The 19730-nt window shown below is 37.6% G+C and overlaps 3 protein-coding genes across 10 annotated transcripts; 2 read left to right on the top strand and 1 right to left on the bottom strand.

The window, feature by feature from the left end:
- Positions 1-894: 894 nt before the first annotated feature.
- On the top strand, positions 895-3834 carry LOC149004690 (pentatricopeptide repeat-containing protein At2g20710, mitochondrial-like). Its single transcript, XM_089168687.1, has 2 exons — positions 895-1364; positions 2010-3834. Exons 1-2 carry the CDS (start codon positions 1080-1082, stop codon positions 3222-3224), a joined length of 1500 nt encoding a protein of 499 aa, XP_089024813.1. The 5' UTR covers positions 895-1079; the 3' UTR covers positions 3225-3834.
- A 2506-nt stretch (positions 3835-6340) lies between these two features.
- Positions 6341-12751, top strand: LOC149004691 (pentatricopeptide repeat-containing protein At2g20710, mitochondrial-like). Of its 6 annotated transcripts, none has more exons than XR_016175653.1 (4): positions 6341-6822; positions 8389-11435; positions 11712-11767; positions 11889-12751. XR_016175653.1 is itself a non-coding variant. In XM_089169241.1 (2 exons), exons 1-2 carry the CDS (start codon positions 6538-6540, stop codon positions 9595-9597), a joined length of 1494 nt encoding a protein of 497 aa, XP_089025367.1. In that variant the 5' UTR covers positions 6341-6537; the 3' UTR covers positions 9598-11694. The 6 variants fall into 6 exon arrangements, 1 of the variants encoding a protein (XP_089025367.1); XR_016175654.1 differs by having other exon boundaries at positions 8389-10416; positions 10866-11435; positions 11712-12751; XR_016175655.1 differs by having other exon boundaries at positions 8389-10416; positions 11284-11435; positions 11712-12751.
- Positions 12752-15104: 2353 nt separating this feature from the next.
- On the bottom strand, positions 15105-18488 carry LOC149004692 (E3 ubiquitin-protein ligase RMA1H1-like). 3 transcript variants are annotated; one of them, XM_089169423.1, is made up of 2 exons: positions 18213-18488; positions 15105-16323 (listed from the first exon to the last, which is right to left on the bottom strand). In XM_089169423.1, the coding sequence occupies exon 2, from the start codon at positions 16276-16278 to the stop codon at positions 15499-15501; it is 780 nt and encodes a 259-aa protein (XP_089025549.1). In that variant the 5' UTR covers positions 16279-16323; positions 18213-18488; the 3' UTR covers positions 15105-15498. The 3 variants fall into 3 exon arrangements, with proteins under 3 accessions (XP_089025549.1, XP_089025550.1, XP_089025552.1); XM_089169424.1 differs by having other exon boundaries at positions 18203-18488; XM_089169426.1 differs by lacking the exon at positions 18213-18488 and adding an exon at positions 17419-18191.
- Between the last annotated feature and the right edge of the window lie 1242 nt (positions 18489-19730).

A 19730-nucleotide genomic window follows, 5' to 3' on the forward strand; every position in this document is an offset into this window, starting at 1 on the left:
TAGTAATTAGAATCTTATCCATACACTAATTATCTATGAGAAAGAATAGTCATGAGATCCCCCTGTCCCCCCAATTATTCTCTCATTGTCTGACTATTTTGGTCCCATGTGAAGGTCTTTTCGATTTTGAGCTCGAAAGAAGGGCTTTGTTCTGCCTCATGATTGTTAGGGCTTTGCTCGACCACCTATCTTGCTCACAGTAAATATAATACTCGGTCATAAAAAAAAAAGGATTAAGTGCAAAATATTTTACCCAACATAGTGCTAACTCTCCTGTCTTAACGAAACAAAGTGGATGTATAAATATTTGCATAGTCTGAATTATTGAAGGGAGGGTGTTTATTGTCCAAGAATAAAATGTGCGGTGACAAGAATAATCAAACAAATTCAGTCCAAACGAAATCTTTTCAAGAGGGAGTTTATTTATAGAAATGAGATCCTAGTTCACATATTCTTCCTCAAGAGTCTTGATTGATAAATTAGATAACTCAGGGTTTTGGTTTTTCTTTCTTTTTTTTTCTTCTTCTTTTTTTAGTTTTTTGGTTGAGTGAATGTTTTGTTTTGGATAGAAGTTGCATCCTTTATTTGTAAGAGAGGAAAAGAATGAATGCGGGAAAAATGCAATAATAATAAAGAAAACACAATGCAAAGAAATAGTAGGATAGTACGTTGGATTTCATTAGGTCCACAAAAAATTCTTTTTAGATGAAGGACACACATCCAAAATTGAGGTGAGATTTATAATATATATATATATATATATATATATATATATATATATATATATATATATATATATATATATATATATATATATATATATAATTTGAAAAGTTTGAATGTGACGGACATATATTTAATGGATGATAAAATTCCATGGACGTTGAGCCCAAGCCTCAAAGGCGAGCCTAACAAGTTATTGGCCTCTGCAAAAGTCCATGTATGGCGTAAAGCCCTAAACCCTAAAGTCATCATCTTCTCCATTTGATTTCTGTAACGCTAAATCCCAACTCAAAAGTCAAAAGCCCTCTCTCGTCTGTCGTCTCTGCACCCATCGGAACTCCAACGCAAAACTTCAGATGAATAATGTTTGCTCAATATTTTATAAGTTCTACTCACAGCCTGGTTATATCAGAGCTATTAGGATTTTATTCTACTCAACCGAAACCCCAGATGCCTCTACTTCAAGGGCTACTTCAGGTCAGAGTCTGTACAAGAGGATTTCTCCAGTTGGAGATCCTAGTGTTTCAATAGTTCCAGTTCTCAATCAATGGATTTTAGAAGGGAAGACTGTCAGAAAAAGAGAACTTCAATCGATGATTAAGAACCTCAGAGATTACAGACGATATACACATGCTCTCGAGGTACTGTTCTCTGCTTCTTGATTACATTTTCATTTTCTGTATCTTCCCCATTTCCCCATTTTCTCTTTCAATCAACCGTAGTTTTGTAATGGTTACATTTCCTTTTCAAATGTTATATTATATTCGGTTCCAGGGTAGAACGAATCAGTCATGTCTTTATTTTAGATATTTTATTCCAAAGTTTCTGGTAGGATAAACCATTTGGTCTGTACCGAAATGGAATCAGTGAAGCTGAAGCAAGTCAAAATTTAAAACTAAGCTGATGATGGATCAAAACCATGAAGAGTTCGTTGTTGCTCTGCATTCAGGAAATACTGGATGTGTTAGTATGGTAGTCTATGGAAAGTAATCACCTTATAGGTTTTCACATTTATTTCCCATAAGCTGAGTATAAGAATTGTGTGCTCTTCATACAAAATGTTGCAGCCAAACATGTTTTGACTCCTCATTGTGGTAATTCCTTGATACTTTGTCATTGGACATACTCTTTTGTGTCACAAGTATTCAACAACCCAAGAAAATATCTGTGGTAAAAGATCATCTTGCAGCTGCTTGTACACACCCAATTCGTCATGTCACAATAAGAAACTAAGAATCTCCTTAATTCTTTATATCACCTCACTTTGTTTCTTGTTCATCTTTTAGGTGTCTCAGTGGATGAGTGATCTTAGGTATATGGACCTATCAACGTCTGACATTGCTATTAGGCTGGACTTGATTGCAAAAGTTCATGGCCTAGAAAAAGCAGAAGAATATTTTGATAACATTCCAAAGCAATTAGGAAGCTTATCAACATATACCGCTCTTCTCAACTGCTACACACATCATAAATCCGTGGAGAAAGCAGAGGCTCACATGCAGAAGATGAGGGATTTGGGGTTTGCAACATCATCATTATCTTACAATGTATTGATGAATCTATACTATCAATTGGGACAGTATGAAAAGCTGGATGTGTTGTTCCAAGAGATGGAAGAAAAGGGCATCTCTCCGGACAAGTACACGTGCAGCATCCGTCTAAGTGCATTTGCAGCCACTCTTGACATTGAAGGAATGGAGAAAATCCTAGAGAGGATGGAAGCAGATTCTAAGGTCATTATGGATTGGAAGGTGTATGCTGATGCTGCAAATGGGTACATAAAAGCCGGATTAATAGACAAAGCATTAGAAACACTGAAGAAGTCAGAGGAACTTGTCACTGGTAAAAAAAGGAAGTCTGCAGTTGATTTTCTTCTCACACTGTATGCTAGTGCAGGGAAGAAAGATGAATTGTACCGAATCTGGAATCAGCATAAAATATCTGAAAAGGTCTACAACTCGACATATATGTGCATGATTAGCTCACTGTTGGAGTTGGATGACATTGAGGGTGCCGAGAAGATCATAGCTGAGTGGGAATCTGGTGGCACTGCATATGATTTCCGTGTTCCAAACTTGTTAATCTCTGCTTATTGCAAGAGGGGTCTACCTGAGAAGGCTGAAGAATTTATAAACAAAGCTATAGAGAAGGGGAAGAAACCTTACCCAACTATTTGGGACTGTTTGGCAACTGGATATCTTTTGGGTAATCAGATGCCAAAAGCAGTGGAGACAATGGAAAAGGCATTAATAGCTAGCCGACCGGGGTGGAAGCCAAAGTGTTCCACTTTGGTTGCTTGCCTGGAATATTTGAGAGGGCAAGGGGATACAGAAGAGGCACAGAAGTTCATCAAGTTACTTAGGACCCAAGGTACCTTACCCTCCAATGTTTGTGATGAGTTGCAGAAATATCTTGAAGATGGAGAACTGGAGCCTGATATACTTAATCAGATCATAAAGGATGCTTTTGGTGCTAAAGATGGCCGGGAATCCCCAAAGTGAGATTGGGAAGCTGCCTCTGAAAGTACAAAATTGGTATGGTATCTTAAGAGCTCAAATTGTCCGATGGTTGTGATGCAACTGCTATCAAGGTCACCAATTGACCTTTGATAGATTTGACATTGTTGTATTGATGTAGATTTGAAGCATGAAGAGTAAAAGAAAGAAGGAAGAGATTAGTTCTTGCGTAGAACAGTTTTACTACATGTTTATGTTGACAGATTGCTCTTTGTTTGAAAATGGGTGCTGGATAAATCCATTCTGAAGATATTCCAAGCGGGCCAACAATATGAAGACTCTAGTTTTCAGGCAATGGTGCCGGGCAGGAAAGCAAGGCGGAGTTGGAGATGGTCTGAAGAGAAATTTTCACCTGTGGGGTCATCTTGTCAAGCTTTTGTTCTCCCGTTATAGCATATCTTACATATGCTGCAAAATTTGTTTTTTTTTTATCACTGATGATTCATTCTTTAAGAACAAAAGAACCATTTTAATAAATGCCTACTACCCATTCTTCTCTTCTTTGTAAACCAAAAAAACTTGCCGGATCTGTTTTCCGGAATTGTTATCAAACACATCCAAGGTTTCTTCACCCATTGTAGTACTGAAGTTTTTTGACATACCAGCGTTGCTCATATGGTAGAAAAGTTGTTTTGGAGGCTAAGTAACTTGAAGCTTATCCATGCATGCACTAATTATAGAAATATTAGTCATGATCCTGTTCAACGAGTTATTCCCCCCACCCTTCCAACCAAATCATTCTTATTGACTTTTGAGAATGTATAGTTCCTATGTGAATGACATCCTTCTACATGCCTGAATTGGTTTTAGTGCAAAATATTTTCCCCACATTAGTGCTGTGGGGAAACTTTCCCTTGTCTCAAACAAAGCATAATAAATGCACAAATATTTGTATAGTTTTGAATTATTGAAGGGGGGGGAGTTTTCATTGTCTAGGAATATAGCCAACCGTGACAAGAATCGTCAAATGAATGTAGCCAAAATGAAAAATTTTTAAGTTTTTTTTTTTTTTTTTTTTTTTTAATGGTAGGAAGTTAAAAACTTCATTCATTGAATTTGAAAGGAATACAGAAACACCAAAAATGAAATAAATACAACAAGATTGATGTATGAAAACACAAGGTTCAATTGGAAACACCCGAACCAAGGAGAGAAAATTGGCCGAACTGTCACACAGCAATAGACAAGGTCGTTCGGACTAAGGTATTGGTCAAGCCTAATAGAACCTTAAAATGAACATTGTAATAACCTCAACAACAATTAACCTCAAGAGATATGAAACACGTATCCTCCATCACAAGTGCTCAAATAGGCAAAGACATGCCTTGAAGGTGGCGACTGACGCCCTACAAGGGTGGAGAGAAAACACGCCACAAAGTGGGGAAACAATGATGGCGACTCGGTTGTTGCAGTGGTAGCACCAGTATTGTGCAGAAGGTTGTTGCTACAGTGGATTTGAAAGAGGATGAATCCATTGAAAATAATCAGGGCAAACTGGGCTCGAGCTTGGTTCTGAGCTATGCCCTGGGTTCGAGCTAGTTTTTGAACTACCATCCTTCATTGCCGCAGACATGGATTGAAGATCTGAGTTGGAAAGCGAAGAGACCCTCGAAGCCCTGCAATGAATATCTCAGCTGTCAAATCACAGTAAAAAGGATGAATTCTCGCAAACATTGTGTACATGATAACTTTGACATTCCAACCATCCACTTGCTCATTGTAATCCTTCCGGGATAGCACCTCAGGCACAACATATACTTTTTTTTTTTTGGGTAGAAAAAGAGGGGATGCAATAGCGGCGACCTAGCGCCCCCCACTACGCAATGTTCAAGTTTTTTATCGAATGCGACCTATGCAAGCATTAGCTTTGTGCCTACCAGCGCGCGCAAGCACTGGCTCCATCAGCGGAGCCCCACCGGAGGCATAGTATAGTCCAGAGAAGCCAGTATGACCCATGCCCAAGCCAAAGAGCACACAATTGTCCAATGCAAGAAACAGAGGAGCAGAGGAGATTCGAACTTGGGACATGAGGTTTTCCAAACCACTTGGAAGTGAGCTTAGGAACACTAGACCACCACCCCCGGTGGTATATACTTTCTTGCTGTGAAATGATAGGAGAAAAAAGGGCAAAATGAATGCCCCTCCATGTAAGGGAGAGAAATCATGTCCCAACGATTGTGGGGCCCACACTCTAATCTACCCACTCTCCCTACAATAATAATAAAAAAAGAACAATTTTATACATCCGTAGATTTGTAAATTATAATGCTTACAATTATTTACATCCCTAGATTTGTAAATTCTAATGTTTTTTCTATTACAAATGCCACACTATGCCTAGCATCATATGTTTTAAATAAAAAATACATATTTATTCAAGTTGAATTTTTTTATAAGTGAGAAAAATGTTTAAAAAATATTTTAAAAATCTCTCATTGCTTTTTAAATTTTAACCTCTCCTCTTCACGTTCTTTCTTTCTTCTTCTTTTCACTTGAAGTTCAAACAAGTTTGAGGGTAAATGGGGTTAGTTTAAAATTTTGAAAAATATAATAGTTGTTTGTTTTTTTTTGGTAATCAAGCTTTCATTAAGAAACAAGGACATGATTGAAATATGAACAAAAACTCAGAATCCAATCCTGTTGTAATATTAGTCCCACACGCCGTGTGGGAATATGGGAGAGGAGGCTATAAAGAATGCCTCTTCCCCTTAATCATCCCAAATATCTTCTCCGGATATTTCTTATTTATGGGAGTTTTCTCCGCCCTATATTATTGTGCTCTTTCTCTGGTTATTATTGTGTTCTTCTTTTCTCTTATTTGCTGATTGTTCTATTCGGTGGGTTCTTCATAACCCGACAAATCCGAGGAAAAATATAATAGTTGTTGAGTCATCGCTTAACCATAATTGCGATTGATATATAATTTGAAATATAAGGAGTGTAATGTAATAGAAAAAATTCCAAAGAATATAAATGCAATAATTTAAAAATCCAGGGGTGCACGTATGATTTTAAAGAAGAAAAATTAAGGAATGGGTGGAGATTTGCAATAATAAGGGAAACCATAACGTAAGACTTGAGCCCAAGCCTCAAAGGCGAAACGAGCTTGACAAGCACTGTGCCTTTGAAGAAGTCCCATACTCCCATGTATGGCCTAAAACCCTGAACCCTAAAATCATCGCCTTGTTCATTTGATCTCTGTAACATGTAACAACACAGTTCACCTTGAAACCTCTCTTTCTCGTGAATCGTCTCGGCACTCACAATCTTCCACCCGAGCTCCAACGCGGAAGGTCAGATGAATAGTGTTTGCTCAAGAATGTACAAGTTCTACTCGCAGCCTGGTTTTATCAGACCTATTAGGATTTTATTCTATTCAACTGAAACCGCTGTCGCCACTACTTCAAGGGCTACTTCTGGTCAGAGTCTGTACGAGAGGATTTCTCCGGTTGGAAATCCTAGTTTTTCTATAGTCCCAGTTCTCAATCAATGGATTTTAGAAGGAAAAACTGTTTCAAAAAAGGAACTTCAATCGTTGATTAAGACCCTCAGAGATTACCGACGATACAAACATGCTCTCGAGGTACTGCTTTCTGCTTCTTAATTATATATTCATTTTCTGTATACCCCCATTTTATCTTTCAATCAAGCGTAGTTCAGGATTTATTTTGCTATGATTTCAATTTCTTTTCAGACGGAACGAATTAGTTTGATGTCTTTAGTTTATATATTTTAATCCAAAGTTTCTGCTGAGGTAAACCTTTTATTCCATACTGAAAATGGAAATAGTGAAGCTGAAGCAAGTAAGAGTTTAAAACGTAGCTGATGGAATAGGACCATGAAGAACTATTATGATTATTAGCTTTACATGGTGAGGCAAACACCACTATTCAATGCCTCTGTTAGCCTCTTGTTGAATCTAGTTGAGGAATCTGCACAAACACTTGCACGGTTGTTGTAATAACAATACTTTTTCAGAGCTGAACCGTACCAGAGGTACTTTTTTTAAGGTATTTAGACATCCCAAATTGTGCAATACGGGTTCTAATTGTGTCTTCACCCCAAGATCAGCAGGCCAAACCTTTAAGGTTGCACCCCAAAAAGGTTACTTAAGGTGTAATCAGGTTATGTTCACTGCTTAACAGAATAACAACAGGGAGAGAGAGAAAGAAAGAGGAGGAGGAAATTCAGTGTCCAAAATGAACTCAAAAATAGGTTTATATAGAGCCCCAAAGGCTGTGGGTGAAATGGGTAAGGTCACTTCTCTTTATGAGGATACCTATTCAGCTCAACTATTTTCAGGAATGTACTTATCCAGCTGACCTCCCTAAAAGAAAGTGCCTCTCTAATGGCATCTCCATGTTTTCACCCAGCAGTGGGCTTTCCGGAATAGGGCCCATGACAAAATGGGCCTTCCGGATCAAGGCCTAAGACCCACAACCCATGTCCCAATTCCCCAAGTCCCAAGTCATATATATATATATATGTATATATATAACCATGGTAGGGTCACAACAAGGTTTAGGCTTGGTTCGCTTCGCACAGGGTTCGATCCTTAACCCCAAATTAATATTACATAGGCCCTTACTATATATAAATGATATAATCAGCTCCTTTCAACCCAATGTGGACTAAATAAAAACCATAGGATAAAAGACACGATTAAAGACATATATTTATATAAAAATATAAAATAATATTAATTAAGTTTTAAACATATTTACAACACCTATCACTACATTTATGGCTTTATGATTGCTTCATTCCCCTTTTCCCTTCCGGAATAGCTTACTTTATGGTAGAAGTGCCAATTATCAATATTATTAATAACAGCTGTTCTTTGCTCTGCCTTCAAGAAATATTGGAGTGTTAGCATGCTAGTCTATGAAAAGTTATCGCATTGTAGGTTTTCACATTTATTTTCCCTCAAAGATGGTATAAGAATAGCTTACTTTTAACAAAATCTTGCAATCAGGCATGTCTTGACACCAATTGTGCTAATTGCTTGATACTTTCTCTCTGGACATACTATTTTGTGTCATAAGTATTCAACGTGCCAAGGAAAGATCTGTGGTAAAAAAACAATAAGAAACTATGAATCTCCTCAATTCTATATATCACCTGACTTTGTTTCTTGTTCATCTTTTAGATGTCCCAGTGGATGAGCGATCGTAGGTACTTATCTCTATCACCAACTGACATTGCTATTAGGCTGGACTTGATTGCAAAAGTTCATGGCTTAGAAAAAGCGGAAGAGTACTTTAATAACATTCCAAAACATTTAAGAATCTTCTCGATATATGGTGCTCTTCTGAACTGCTACACATATCATAAATCTGTGGAGAAAGCAGAGGCTCACATGCAGAAGATGCGGGATTTGGGGTTTAAAATGTCAACAGTATCTTATAACGTATTGATGAATCTATACTGTCAGTTGGAACAGCATGAAAAGTTGGATATCTTGTTTCAAGAAATGGAAGAAAAGGGCATCTCTCCGGACAATTACACATTCGGCATCCACCTAAGTGCATTTGCAGCCAATCTTGACATCGAAGGAATGGAGAAAACTCTAGAGAAAATGGAAGCAGATCCTAAGGTCATTGTAGATTGGAATTTGTATGCTATTGCTGCAAATGTGTACATAAAAGCTGGATTGATAGACAAAGCATTAGAAACATTGAAGAAGTCGGAGGAACTGGTCCCTCGCAAAGAAAGGAGGTCTGCAGTTGATTTCATTCTCACGCTGTATGCTAATACAGGAAAGAAAGATGAATTGTACCGAGTCTGGAATCAGCATAAAACTTCAGAAAAGGTCTACAACTCAACATACATGTGCATGATTGGCTCTCTATTGAAGTTGGATGACATTGAGGGTGCCGAGATGATCATAGCAGAGTGGGAATCTGGTGGCACTACATATGATTTCCGTGTTCCAAACTTGTTAATCTCTGCCTATTGCAAGAGGTGTCTACCTGAGAAGGCTGAAGAATTTATAAACAGGGCTATAGAGAAGGGGACGAAACCTTTCCCAACGACATGGGACTATTTGGCAACGGGCTATGTTCTGGATAATCAAATGCCAAAAGCAGTGGAGTCAATGGAAAAGGCATTCCTGGCAAGCCGACCAAGGTGGAGGCCAAACTATTCAACTTTGGTTGCTTGCCTGGAATATTTGAGAGGGCAAGGGGATACAGAAGAGGCACAAAAGTTCATCAAGTCACTTAGGACCCTCTTACCCTCCGATGTTTGTGATAAGTTGTGGAAATATCTTGAAGATGGAGAGCTGGAGCTTGATGAACTTAATCAGATCATAGAGGATGCTTTTGGTGATAAGGATGGCAGTGGATCCCCAAAGTGAGATTGGGACTTCTGAAGGTACAATGTATGGTATCTTAGAGCTCAAATTGACCATTGGTTGTGATGCCACTGCTATCAGGACCAATTGACCTTTGATAGATTTGAACATTGTTGGAAGGATGTAGATTGAAGCACGAACAACACTAAAAGAAAGAGCAGGAAAAGGAGGGTTGGGGGGAGGGGGTTTCACCATTATTATGAACAGTTCAATGCACAATTGTTCATGTGAACAGTGATTTGGGTGCTGATATGGACTGCTGTATTTATAGGTTTTGTCTTTTGGTGCTATTTTATAATTAGACACTTATTTGGTTTCCTACATGAGGTATAGTCCTAGTTAGACTCTGATGTGAAGAAGGGCTGAAACCTTGGAGTGGGCCCCAAGGCCACTCCAAAGTGTGCTTTTAGGGTTGGCTGAAGCCTCCTAGAGGGGTACTTTGGTCAATTCCAGCCCTAAATATATGCTGGAATTAATTTTCAGAAATTTTATTTCTTAGTTTTTGAGAGTCTTGATTCTTAATTTTATTTCTCTATTGAAGTCTTGCAACCGTGATTGAGAAGTCCTGGATGAGATGTTGGTGGCCTGAGGCTAGTTTATTGTCTGGAATTGATCATACACGACTTTGCTATTTCGTCAGGCTAAGATGTCAATATTTGCAAAGTTTGAATGTTCACAAGGATCAAAATTGACTTTGTTGTTTTTTCTCTTCTCTCTAGATCTTTGAGTGTCGCTGCCCTTTAAAATTCAGACAAGTGCCTAGGTTATCCTCTCATCATCAGAAGCTGGTCTCATACTTTCACCCAACGGAGTGATCTCTGGGTACTTCTCTTCCAGAGTTTAGAATTTCTATGTCTCACATTTAATTGATGCTCTGACTTTGTTAATTTGCTATCAATTATTCCCAGCTACCAACATTCAGAGATCCTCAGAATAGGTCTGTCTGGTTGCTAAATTAAGGATAAGTATTTTGGCCATCTTGCTAAAATATTTGAAAACAAAGAATGCTCTCTTCTTATTGTTTAGAGACTTTGTGATATTTAATTGATGCTCTCTTCTCACTACAACTTCATTTTTGGCACATCATTGGCAGGGAAGCTCCCAGGGTCAATAATGGACTTTATACTTTAAACTGTGCATGATGCTAATCTAAAAAGCCTTATAAATCGAATTACTGTTATCTGTCAGTGTTAATTTTCTAAATGTCTCTTTGGAGTTTGGACCGACTTAATTTTGTCCATAACTAACAGCTAACAGAATTTTTTTTCTAGGTTGCTGCTTTTGCTTATAATTTGATGAAGCACATTCCACCTATCCACATACCTTCATCTTTTGGCCATCTTTACCTCCTAGTGGATGATGGGTTAAATTGCTCATAGATGGTATCTTTGATGGTACAAATGCTAGTTGAGGGGATCAACAATTTTCCATTATCTTCCGAGAAGGACAGTTCCGGGATGTTGGAATAACTCCAAGAGACGGAGATCACTCTGCCCTATTCAAAAGACTTTGCAATGCCAAACAGCTGAATTATCAAATCCTAAAGACAACCATGAATGCCAAACAAGTGCTAGCTTGGCTTCTAGCTTTAGTTTTTTTTTATCTATTTGGCTGTGTGCAACTTGTTTTTGTTTTTGTTGGACACTGCTCATATCTTGTCTTATTTCTTTTTCGTTTGTACGAGTACAGGTTGGTACGGAGACTAGCAGTTTTCTATGAAGCCACAGTAGGTTTATGAAATTCTCTCACATGAACTACGGCCAGCTTGGATGCATGATGATCATAAACATTAGCAGCTAGAAGCCATCCCTTCCTGATCTACAAAGAGACAGGTTTTCTAGGTCCGCCACTCAATCTCTGAGCTCTTTTAACTTTTACCAACTCTGGTTAAACAGGGCATTAAGTTCATGTTAACTCTCACCAAAAAAAGGTTCTTGTTAGTTGATAAAGGTAGATTCTTCCACCAAAACAACTACTGTATGAAAATTTTCCATTAGTTGAGAATGTGAATTGGTTTTTTATTTTGGTACTTCTGAAGCATTTCCAATTGGAAGATTCCATTGTTAAATTGGCTCTATTTGCTCATGATGTGATCTTCAATTTCCTTGGCATCATAGGTACATAACTATTTATGTCAACAGTAAAGTTTCATGCAGCTCTCGAGTCATCCCAGGTGGAGTTTGCTTCAATTATCCTTTCTTGTATTGTTCCATGTTTAGCCTGACTTTTGATGATTCAACTTTTCAATTCATAACCAAACTATACTATAATTTTAATTTATATTGTATAAGCAGGTAGAAAGTTATCAATGGTGGCCTCTACCCATGTTTTGACATCTTTCCAGGCCATAGCATTTATGAAGTTCCATATTGGGTTCATCCCTCAGACCTCTCTAGAACAACAACTATTGCGAGAAAGATAAACAAACAAACACAAGGCTTGGAAAGCAGAGAAGGAAAAAGATATACCTTCTGAAATGTAAAAGAAACTCAAAAGCTCAAAGTAAAACCGTTACCGTCACAGTTATCCTTAACCTGAGAACTCTCCTCCATGGGATCCACATTGGGGATGTTGATCGGTCGGTTTGGTTTGGTTTTTGTTTGAGGATGAGTGAATCTAAACCATGATCCAATTAAACTTCATTAGTTTGGTTTCTTTTAATGCTGTAATACTGATTGGTCTCCATTTACCACATAAACTGAAGGAAAATTGTGTTTCAATATTATCTTTCTCTCTTTATTATCAGGTTATTATGATTTTTTGATGCACTTCAGTATCACAGAACACAACATGAAACGTGATCCCAGACTCTCACATCAGATTTGGTATGGTTCAGTTTTGATCAATTTCACTTGATTTCATAGGTTTAGATTAGTTTTTGACATCCCTACTCACTAAAATTTGCTCATTACTGCATATGTCGGTCATTGCACCTCCATTTTCAATGTTGGGAGTTTGAATTGGAATTCTTGTGTGTTTTCTGCTCATAAAAAAGAAAGAAAGAATTGAAAGACTTCTCATCAACACTTGGGTGAGACGAAATTTGGGATGTATTTTGAAAGCCCTATATCAAATGGTATCCAAGCATTGTATGGGCCGGCCATGGGAAACAAACTTTCAAAGTCCCAAAGAGCATTGGGTGTTGAGAAGGTTAGGTTGGAGGATATCTGCATTACTCACCTTGTCTACCTGTTGTGAATTTCTTGAGGATCTTCATGAATAATTAAAGCTATGATGAATTGTGAACCCCTTTTGTACAATCTGATTCGGGGGAATGATGAATGAATAAACATTGGATTCCAAGCAATTGCCCGGTCGAGTTGGGATTTTTTTTATCTGCGAGTGTGAGTGTAGAGGATTGTACGTATTCACATCACTTTCACACTTCTCTATCACATATTTATTAGGAGGTTCATCTCTGTACAACTTGACGGTGCTTACAATGAATACCTCTTTTGAACCTAAGATGGAAGGTTGTGTGAGAGTGATATAATCTTTAATCCTCTGGTTAGAGAAGCTGGAATTGCATGGTCTACCTCCTCACCAATCTCTCAACTGAAAATTAAAGACTTCTTCTCAAATATTAGGACTACATGGGTGTCTTAAATAGGTGGTTGGGGGGTGGGGGGATAGAATGCCTTTAAATTAGATGACCCACTTTACAATTTAGGTTAATTACTTAACCTTGAAACTATTGATAGATTCCTATTCTAACTAACAAAATATTACTTCCACAGGAGATTTTTTCTGGTCACTGTCAACTACTACTATGATTGCATTGGCGACCTGAACAAATCAAGAAAGATGAGATCTACTTTACTATCTATAAATGATAGATTTGTTGAATTATTTATTATCTCTCATGTACTTGTCTATTCTTAATTTATACAATAGAAACTTGTACAGGCAAAATTACTAGAAATAGTACATGTAAGACTAGAAAAAAAGAAAAAAAAAATGGCAACCCATCTGACACACCCAATCTCATGAACACCAAAGCCAAGATCAAGACCTGTGAATACAACAAACCAAGGCCCATAACGACCTCACTTTATAGCTGCATTAATGAAGAAATCTCTTTTTCTGTGAAATAAATGTTAGGCATCACAGCCTTGTTCCACGATTCATCATAGATGTAAATGGGGACCAATTTGTAACACTTTGGTGAGATTTCAATTCTTGTGGGTAGATAAAATGTAGCCCACCGAAAAGTTGGGCTGAGGGTTGCCGTAGAAATGCAAGTGGGTTTTGAATTATTTGTGAATTTGAACGGTTGATGTTGATTGGTTTTGTCTAGCAACTCTTTAACCAGAGACAGAATTTGATGGATGTTTACACGAAAGGACCCTGAAGGACTCTAGTCAAGCTTTAAATCTCACTCTCAACTAGTCATTATCGTAACTCGTAAGAGAGACCAAAACGCTAACCCAATTCTCGGACTCATCATTGATGTGACTTATAAATAGATTTCAACCATTTGATGTGATGTTGGGACATATGTCACACATCTACAAGGAATTTGATGGTCCATTTTTTACCAGATAAATTTCCCCAAATTCCCAACTTCTCTATCTGTTATCTTGATCTTTAACCTTCATTTTGTGTGAAAGTTTTCTGTTTTAGTGGCTTGTTTCTCTGGGCTTGTGACGTGTTCCTCCTCTCTAATATTTGTTTGTTCATGTTTTTTTTTAGTGAGATGCTAGATCTTCAACAACCTCCATAATTCACATCTTTCGATGTACCATGGAGAATTTTTTTCAATGATTATGCTTTGCACCACCGCCTCCATTTCCTTGATTCTCAACAGCTTGAAACATGCGTGCACGCAACTCTTCACTCATCGTCGGCCACCACTTCCAACAAAAATTGAATGATACTACAATAAAACATGGTTTAAAAGAATCATGGAGGAAAGATATCTAATTGGTAGTCTTCAATCTCAACTCTCAAATGGTCTAAGGATTTTGTTTGTTTGCCCCGGGGAGGATATCTAATCCCACCCTCATTTTCTAACCCAAATCGACCTGGTAAGTTTCAGATATCAAATTTTCACATTTTTTTCATGGTTTCAATTACTTTTAATAAATTTTTATACCAAAAAAAGTTATTTTTTTACTTTTTATGGGAAAAATAAATCTGGAAAAACTGTGAAGAAACGTTTATCCAGTGTCCTCATTAACTACATGGTCCTCCAGAGAACCCATCTTGAATCCCTAAAGACAAATTTCTCATCAGCACTGAGAATATACGTGGAGAATGTAACAGATTTTTTTAACAAAAGACAAATGGGTTGAGTTGCACAATTATGGTTTCCCTCATTTTATAATGAATAAAGTCAAGTTTAGATATCTCTTTTTTTGCCGAGGAAATTACAGATATCTTGCAACCAAATGACAAAAAGTTATCTTGGCCCTGTGACAATTCAGATTTTCCGCAGCAAGATAAGATGCTTCAGGAGGATCATGCAGAAACCCTATCCCACTTCCTCAATAAGACAAACAATTTCACCCTAAAGAGAAAAATAAAATAAAATTATTATTAATAATAAGAAAGACAAGAGAATTGTACAAGAATAATAGCTAAACTTTCATATAGACACGACAGTCCAGTCAGGAAATCTAGCCACCCAAAAAGCTAAAAAATTCTAGCCAGGAATTATTGTTCTTCTTCTTTTTGCCCCTGCTGAACATGCACTCTTTTCTACTACATGTGTTGTTCTGACTCTTCTCATTGGATATATACTCGATACATGATTGTCTAAAAGCAGAATAAAAAGAAAGAAACTGCAAATTAGTGCTGCTTATCTCTTTATCTTCTCACAGATATATAATATCTAGCCTATGGGTGTCTTGATTTTTTTACAAGTATACAGATGGGAGGGAGGAGCCAGTGCCACAGCAACAATCAGAACAGCAGAAGGCACAAGACAAGGCAGCACAAGAGGAAGATAGAAATCCTATTCAGTGACTTGTCAGCCTGCCTCTCTTGCCTTCTCAGTCTTGGGCTACTACCAGCCATGAAGTAGTATGAGTTTGGATATGCGTACAAGTTTGTTTCTGAGTTTCCAAACACCCTTGCATGGACCAACTCACCAAGCATACCAATAATTGGAGGACTAACATTAGTAGAAAGATGAAATAATGGGGCTGATGCACTTGTTGCATAGTTCCTGTATTGCTGTTGCTGATCAGCATAGAGTGGTGGCTCAAACTCATAAGGATCGCGTTGAGGCTGTCGTCTTGGGCCTGATGATGAAGTCGATGTACTAGTTGTTATCAGTGTATGAACTCCACATGCAGGTGGCCTTTGAGGTATGTTAAGGCAACTTCGAGAACCTTTGCCTTCAGATTCTGCTCCTGTTGGCAAATGGCCTCGACCATAGAGGGGAACCAGTGTGCTGGGGGACACATCAGCCTTGCATACGGGGCAGCTTTGATGCTTGTCATTGGAGGAACCCTGGAAGTCAAGCCATTTGTACATGCATGGCCAACAGAATAGATGGCCACAGAGTGTCACGACGGGATCTTGAGCAAAGTCTAGACAGATGTTGCAGTCGAAGCACCCAGAAAGGCTGTCCGAAGGACTAGCAGTATCAGAGCCTGATTTCCACATCTGCAGTGGTGACTCATCACCATCCACCTGAAGTTCTGCAATTGGCCCTTGGAAGTATTGTTCAATATCCATCTGCTCTGCCTCCCACCTTTGTCTTGGCTTCCGAATTGAGAACAACTGTTAATGAACGAAAAAAGGGACTAGTTAGTTTAAAAATTTATAGCAGAAGGATTATGGGAACAATGCACAGCCAAAGATGGTAAAAAATTGATGTGAAATATATGATCTGGAAGAAAAGGGGAATAAAAAATTGAAAATATCAATGATTAGCCATGCAAATTTATTATTCATCTACCCTTTCAGACTTGATTCCCAATGGTAATTCTCCATTATATTATAGCCAATACAGATTATTTACTTGGGCAAAAGAGTACTAAAAGAATAAAGAGAACGGCAACAACAGTATTTGGAGCAAGACAAGGAAAACTTGCAGCCTCACATCTCTGAAAGAAATAAGCAACAGGCAAAAGAGATCCTACATAACACCATCAAACACCCCAAAATTCCAAATTCCGAATAAGTAAAGGATGAAAGAGAATAACAAACAAAAAGAAAGAGAAGGAGGAAGAAGAGAGGAGAGGAATTCTTAATTTCCTAGTTACCAAACAGGCGTGATGTTTTATGGCACTGGATCCCAAGTCCAGTTGATATCAAATAAAAAAATTTAAATTATAAACCAAAATTTTCAAACGAATATGGTTAAAACTAGACGTGGGGAGTCATAACAGAGAAAATTATCCTGCTTTTCACTACCAGGTTGTTGTTCAACTTTCAAACTTTTTCCAGGAAAATGATTCATCAGGTTCAAGGTGCTGATGGCTTTAAGTATTAACACTATAATCAGCTTAAATATCAAACACTGAAGCACAAAAAAAAACATACCCAGAAAACTGAAAGTGCTAAAACTTTCAGAAGTAGAATCATACAGATCTGAAACTATAAAACCCAACTTTTAATATTTGAACCGAATGGACATGCCAGTACCGGAAATAAAAATTGAAGGAATATATGAACCCTTAGGAAAGAAAAAGAAAAAAAAATTGGGACCCAGAATCTAAATAAGAGCAAAACGACACCAACAACTAAATTGGAAGTGGAGGGTTTTCGCGCTTAAGGAAGATTATCCTGTAAAATAATAGCAGAGGGACGACTCTAATGCAATTAAGAACTGCCACCATTAACAAAATAAAAATAAAGTAAGAGATTCATTACCCGGTAGAGTATAAATCACGAAGATGGGAAACAGTTTCCGGCATTCGAGAATTTTAGGTCAAGAACCTTGGAAGTACAAAACAATCAACAAAGCCAGAGCTGCTTAGAATTATTCGAAGTACGAACGTTGAGACTGAGACGAAGGAAACATAAACGAAGAATCTTCACTTTCCAAGTGGAGAACTTTTAAGCGGAAGGAAAGTAATGACCAGAAAAGGAGATTTAACAAATCAAAGGAAGCAAGAAGGAAGAATTAATGGTTCATAAAAAACAAAAGGTGGAAACAGCTTCGTCTCTTCCTTAATTAATCTAACACCAGAAAACCCTTAAAAAATCATAAGGAATAAAAATGGAAAGCAGAGAAATTACACGAATCAAATCCTATATTCTGATAAAAATCGCCTGAAAATCCAAAGATTTCAATAAATAAGGGGGGAAACCCAGATCCACAGGAACCGATGGTTTCAAAAGATGCATTCCGAACACAGGTAAGCCTCATTGCAGAACTGGAAGGGAGTCAAGAAAACCGCAAGAAACCGATCCTTTTCATGTAATCGCTTGCACCCAAGCGCGATCCACATTTAAGGCTTCAGGTTCCGAACGAACAAATCAATTATCGATTATTGTTGCCCAATTTAAACCCAGAAAAAAAAAATCATATAAGTCATGCACATGCATCATGCATCGAGAATGAGGGAAAGGTAGAGGAGAGGTAAAAAACATGCAGGAACATAAAACAAACGAAACCCATTAAAGAATAGAGATGCATAAAGAGAACAAGTACCAATACATACCGAAGGCTTGGATGATAGTTCAGCAAAATAGAAGATCAACTCCAATGGCGAATCCGGAAGAGAGTTCGCCAAGAAAAACAGAGGCGTGAAACCTAATTGATTCCCGAGAAAGAAAGAGAGAGAGAGAGAGAGATTTATATAAACAAATCCAAAGAGAAAAAACGAAGAAGATGAAAAATGATAAGATAAGAGAGAAGAGAAACTAAGGATGGATGGGTTGTTGGAGAGATGACTTGGTAAGCGGAGCGGTGCGATAGAGAAACCGCAGAGCAGAGTGTATCCTTACAACCACCGATGGCTATTTATTTATAGGCTAACTCACCGGATAATCCATCTCTAGAAAAAACTATACGCAGTGGGTCCCACATCAATATATATTTCTTTCTATCGTGTGGGGTCCACACCTCAAATTTCTCACTCGTTGTTCCCTTGTTCTTCTTCTTCTTCTTTTTTCGTTATGTTTTTTTCTTCTATAAATAAATAGGGGGTTTAATTCTGAAGTAAAAGCCAAAGCTGTTTTTGTTCGTTTTTCGATATACATCTTTTCTGTTTTATGCCATACTGTGGGCCAGGCACATTTTTTGAGACGTCTGATTAGAATCACCAGCTGGCAAGGTATGGACATATTTATCTACATAATTTTTACTATTACAGCCGTTGGATCTTCCTCTTTTTCGATCCATGAACCATTCATTTTGTTGGGCCAGATCTTTCCCATAAATCGAACAGAAAACCATGGTAATTTTGATGAGTTTGGAATATTAGCTCTAACGATAATGTGCTAATTAATTCCAATAAGGGGTGGGGGTGGGGTCCACATAAAATCTACGAAAACTTTCTTTTTTAATTTATTTTTTTTTTTTAATATTTTACAGTTGAGCTTACTTACAGCTGCGGCTCAAAACCGTCAGGAGAGCAAATTGTTTTCGAGTCCGGATCAGCTATCCATCCGGGAGCTCAAAGAGTGTTCTCCCCGACAACTTTACCATCATAAATACAGAGATCCAGGGATTGGGAGATGAGAGCTTTTTTTTTTTATTTTTTATTTTTTATCTGTGGATCTTACAGGATTTGTAGTGTTAAAGTCGTCGAAAAGCACAGACTGACCGGAAAATGATATGGATTCATTGTTTTCTCCGCAAAGGAAAGGAGGTGATCGGACTCGTTAACGCGGATCATAAGAACAGGTCGGCTTTGCTTGCTTTTTTTTATTTTTTCTTTAAGCATATCCACGTCAGTTTGACTAGTCAAGGGTATAAATTTTGGTTGGTGACCCAAAGTCAGATTTAATTATGGTAAATTTTTTGAATTTTATTAAAATATAAAGTGGACAAAAACTTTTAATATTATATTTTAAAAATTTAGTTTAAACTAAACCTATTAAGACTAGGGGCGTAAACAGATCCGATTTGGATCGGATAGTGATAATACGGTATCCGCATCTTATTATTCGGATGAATTCAGATAATATTCTATCGATTTTTTGAAGTATTCAGTCGGATTCGGATGATAATCGGA

This window comes from Hakea prostrata, chromosome 9, assembly GCF_041222555.1.
Source record: "Hakea prostrata isolate BN-2017 chromosome 9, UWA_Hpros_2, whole genome shotgun sequence".
NCBI classification, from domain to species: Eukaryota; Viridiplantae; Streptophyta; class Magnoliopsida; order Proteales; family Proteaceae; genus Hakea; species Hakea prostrata.

Bases quoted from the DNA above. Each gene is read 5' to 3' on its own strand.
- LOC149004692 (XM_089169423.1), bottom strand. From the start codon at position 16,278: ATGGATATTGAACAATACTTCCAAGGGCCAATTGCAGAACTTCAGGTG.
- LOC149004690 (XM_089168687.1), top strand. From the start codon at position 1,080: ATGAATAATGTTTGCTCAATATTTTATAAGTTCTACTCACAGCCTGGT. The intron at 1,365-2,009 runs GTACTGTTCTCT...TTCATCTTTTAG, and splicing joins GATATACACATGCTCTCGAG to GTGTCTCAGTGGATGAGTGA.
- LOC149004691 (XM_089169241.1), top strand. From the start codon at position 6,538: ATGAATAGTGTTTGCTCAAGAATGTACAAGTTCTACTCGCAGCCTGGT. The intron at 6,823-8,388 runs GTACTGCTTTCT...TTCATCTTTTAG, and splicing joins GATACAAACATGCTCTCGAG to ATGTCCCAGTGGATGAGCGA.